At 32.4% G+C, this 4,586-nt stretch overlaps 1 protein-coding gene across 1 annotated transcript; it reads left to right on the top strand.

Moving 5' to 3' along the window:
- Positions 1-210: 210 nt before the first annotated feature.
- On the top strand, positions 211-3,644 carry kni (knirps). Its single transcript, XM_073981754.1, has 3 exons — positions 211-562; positions 1,376-1,453; positions 1,584-3,644. The coding sequence occupies exons 2-3, from the start codon at positions 1,376-1,378 to the stop codon at positions 2,892-2,894; spliced, it is 1,389 nt and encodes a 462-aa protein (XP_073837855.1). The 5' UTR covers positions 211-562; the 3' UTR covers positions 2,895-3,644.
- The last annotated feature ends 942 nt before the right edge of the window (positions 3,645-4,586 follow it).

Here is a 4,586-nt window from a genome sequence, read left to right as displayed (position 1 = left end):
GGATTTAGAGAGCGACTGGTTGTGTGGTGAGAGTGTGTTGTAATATACCTTGTGTAACAAAAAGAGAAAGACTTATGTGCCCGCTAATGGGTTAGAAAGGTGTTGCTGGATTTTTTCCAAACTGAGTGGTGGAATTACCTGAGAGCGATCTCTGCTTATCTTACGAGGCGCTTATACTTGGCCGTATATAATCTAAAGAAAGAACACTTGGTTATTTTGTACTTCAACAGCAATGAAAAGAGCAACATATCAGCTCTTAGAATTTTAAGAAAGAAAAAAAATATTTTTTAAATTTCAAAAAAATAAAAAGAAAAAAATATTTTTTATAAAATAAGAAAAAAAAAAAACAAAAGAGAAAATTTAAAAAATCAAAAACAAAATATTAAACAGCAAAACATTACAAAAACTAAAATTGATTATTAAAAAACGAATAAACAGTGAAGTGAAAAATCAAAGACAACAAAAAAGTGAAAGAAAAGTGTTTTAACAACCAAAACCATTCAACCACCCACCTCAAAAATTTGGATATTTCTCTAAAGGATTTAAATTACACAACAACAAGGTAAGTTTTTTGTGACCAAAAAGAAAATCAAACAAACAACAACAACTACCTACGAAAACCATTCAAGCCATTTCCTCATTTGTGGATTAACATTGGATAACTTTGGCTAGATTAAACTTCCGGCGGCAAATCATGGATTACAATTTTTTATTAAAAGTCAAACGCGCACAAACACACACAGGCAAAAAACAAAAAGTGCCCATCAATTTTTCTGTGATGTAACATTTGTTGTTGCCTCTGAAAAGTCATCTTTTTTGGCAATAAAAATTCTTAGAAATTCCCCAGAACAAAAATATTTGCCTTTCCTACATTTATTTTTTTATGACTTAATTTTTTGGTGTCCCGCGCCCTTACTTCGCAATTTCTAAAATTCTTGAAAATTTTCTCTTCATGACCTTTTTTCCAAAATTTTTTCATAATATTTTTTAACTACCTGACCCCGGTCATAAAACTTCAATGTTTTAGGGTTGCATAATCCGCCTAGCTTTAGTTTTTTGTTAACACACACAGGCACACACACACAATACTACAACAATTAAATTGAGGGGTCATAAAAGACTGATCCCAGGCTTAAAGGTATTAGCATTTTTTAGTATATATGCCAAAATTTTTTAAGTGAAAGGACACACTTGCCTTAATCACCTCAAAGGGTAAACATCGGGGTTTAGTTTAGTTTTCCAAACCAACTAAAAATCTCTAAAACAGACACACAAACAGAAAATGGTTTTTGAAATGGTATTAACAAAATAATTACAAACTTAACTCAAAACAAAATAAACTAACCTCATTTTTTTCTTTCTTCTCTTTTTGCAGATGAATCAAACGTGCAAAGTCTGTGGTGAACCTGCTGCTGGTTTCCATTTTGGAGCTTTCACATGTGAAGGATGCAAGGTAATTATCTCAAACCAAACAACAAAGAGTTTAAACTCCCTTCCCCACAAAGAAGGAACACTCAACTCTTTTCCTCTCAAAACACACAAAATACTAATCTTTTATTTTCTTTTGTTCTTTCTCTTTCCAGTCATTCTTTGGCCGCTCCTACAACAACTTATCCTCCATCTCAGAGTGCAAAAACAATGGCAAATGTGTGATTGACAAGAAAAACCGCACCACCTGCAAGGCCTGCCGTCTACGCAAATGCTATACCGTTGGCATGTCCAAGGGTGGCTCTCGCTATGGCCGTCGCTCAAACTGGTTCAAAATCCACTGCTTGTTGCAAGAACAACAACAACAAGCCGTAGAAGCTGCCACCAAAGCTGCCGCCGCCAATGGCCAAGTTGTCCCCCCAAATCCCGCCGCTGCTGGTCCCTCTCCATTTGGTGATATGGCTGCTGCTGCCGCCGCCGCTGCTGCCCAACAACAGTTCAATGCCCAAAGATCTTCACATTTGGCTGCTGCCGCCGCTGCTGGGGCTGCTGCCGGTCACTTGGGTTATCCCTCATATTTACCCGAAATGTCGGCTGCTCCCTTTATGTCAGCTGCTGCCTTGCCCTTCTTTAGCATGATGAACACCATACCACCAATGGGTGCTGCTGCCTCTCCTGCCTCAGCCTTCCAAATGCCACCTCATCTCTTGTTCCCCGGCTATCATCCAGCTGCTGCTGCTGCCGCCGCCGATGCTGCCTATCGTTCGGAAATGTACAAACACCGTCAATCAGTAGACTCTGCTGGTTCAGCTGAATCCATTTCTCGTTTCTCACCCACAAATCACTCGGTCCACTCCTTGACCCATGAGGAGCCTCAACAGCCACAACACCCCTCTTCAGCCCGGCAATCACCTGAATTGTGTGTCTCTGGTGATGATGATGTTATGCATCACTCCCACTCCGTTTCACCTGTATCCTCACACAGCTCAGTACACCACCAACAACAACATCAAATCCACAGTCCCATTGCTGTCCGTGCCTCACCAGTGCAACAGCAACAACAAATTGCCTCACCCCACCATTTGGCCATGAGCAACAATGCCTCACCCGAACCCCAAACTTTTGCTGCCAAAATGGAATCCCTCTCCCCCGTTTCCGTTTGCTCCATTAGCCATGAAACCGCCAACTCGGGCCATTCCTACGAAGAACCCATGAACCAAGATGGTCCCATGGATTTGAGCATGAAAACTTCCCGCAGCTCAGTGAACAGTGACAGTGATATGCACAGTGAGGCCAGTGAAGAGGAAAGGCAACAGAATATGCGCCGCAAATTCTATCAACTCAATGAGGCCGAAACCTCCGAAAACTCCTCGGATTCTGAGGCCTCCAAAAGGCAAAAATTGGCAGAGAACAACTATCGCTTTGGTCCCCACAGCCACAGTCAAAGAGGTATTGTATGTGTCTAAACAAAAACAAAGTATTTATTTACAAAAACAAAAACATCTCACAACAACATACCAAAATCACCTCTCACTCAAAACACACCAACCAAGTTTATAGTCAATGCAAAAAACACACATTTTTTTAGTTAATAATTTTATTATTTTTTACCCCACCTTTTTTAAAATCAATTGTAAATATTAGCATTGTGCCCACTGTGTGCCTTCCTTTCGGCGGCACCAGTCTGCCCTTGCAACTGAAATTGAAATTGAAAAAATTCCAAATATTAATTTTTAAGTTGATTAGTGAATTTTTTAATTATTATTATTATTTTTTATTTTTATTATTATTTGAGTTACACTTGAATTGTTTATACCAAAACTTTATATTGTACATATGAAAACCTTGGATTGAATTATATATATTTTGCATGCTTTTTAGTTTGTAAGTTTTTATTATTATTATTTTTTAGTTTTTTAGTTTGTAAGTTTTAAAAAACCCCATGTTGACCGGCCTTTGGCTTGAAAAATTGTAAATATCTAAATGAATTGCAACAATTGTATTATTATTTTTTACACAATTTTTTACAAACCAACTTTATCCATTTGACAATTAATTGTAAATATTTATTGCAAAAATACCAATGAATTGTAGTATATATTTGAGAATGATGATTTTTTTATTATATAAAAAAACAAAACTGAAAAAAAATATTTTATTATTTGAAAAAAAGAAATGAAAAAATATATGAAAAAATTTTAAAATGAAATTTTAAATATTTGACTTTTTATTTTCATTAAAAAAACATCTTGGGTGGGATGGGAAAACAAAGTTGGGAAAAAATAAATAATACGATTTGGGGAAATGGGTACAAAGTTTTTAAAGAAACAAGAAATAAAAAATATTTTTATAAAAAGGTAAAAAAATAAAGTAAATGGGAATCAATTGTTAATGGAAAAAATAATAATAATAATAATAATAATAATAATAATAATAATAATAATAATAATAATAATAATAATAATAACAATAATAATAATAATAATAATAATAATAATAATAATAATAATAATAATAATAATAATAATAATAATAATAATAATAATAATAATAATAATAATAATAACAATAATAATAATAATAATGATAATAATAATATTAATAATAATAATAATAATAATAATAATAATAATAATAATAATAATAATAATAATAATAAATACTTTTAAAAGAATAATAAAGTTTAAATATCCTTTAAAATTAAAGAGAGCATTTTCAGTTTTATTTTATTTGAAAAAAAAAATTTTAAAGGAATGTCAAACCTTGTTTTGAACTTGGAAAACAAAGTTGAAAAAAGATAAAAATAAATATTGCTCAATTGATTAAATTAAACAAAAAATTAAAAATAATAATCAGATAAAGACCTTCGTCCTAATCAGACAGACATTAAAAATAATAAATAGATTTTGAATAAATTGGAGTCAAAATTCACAGAAATAAAAAGAAATAAAAAACAAATATTTTTTGAAAAGTTAATATTTGAATAAAAATAAGGCTTAAAAATTAAAGATTTTTTGAACCCAAAAAAAGGAATGGGAACTATTATTCAATGAAATCCAAAATTAAAGGAAATTTAAATATTAAAGAAAATGTTTATATTTTATTTTATTATTAGATTTTTTATGTAAAAAACAAAACTGAAAAAAGAAAAATTATTT

Source organism: Musca autumnalis, unplaced genomic scaffold, assembly GCF_047663935.1.
Source record: "Musca autumnalis isolate F117 unplaced genomic scaffold, ASM4766393v1 scaffold_4, whole genome shotgun sequence".
In the NCBI taxonomy this organism is placed as follows: Eukaryota; Metazoa; Arthropoda; class Insecta; order Diptera; family Muscidae; genus Musca; species Musca autumnalis.
This window is presented reverse-complemented; position numbering and strand designations above follow the sequence as displayed.

Coding starts and splice junctions, on each gene's coding strand:
- kni (XM_073981754.1), top strand. CDS start 1,376: ATGAATCAAACGTGCAAAGTCTGTGGTGAACCTGCTGCTGGTTTCCAT. Junction 1,454..1,583: donor TCACATGTGAAGGATGCAAG/GTAATTATCTCA, acceptor TTCTCTTTCCAG/TCATTCTTTGGCCGCTCCTA.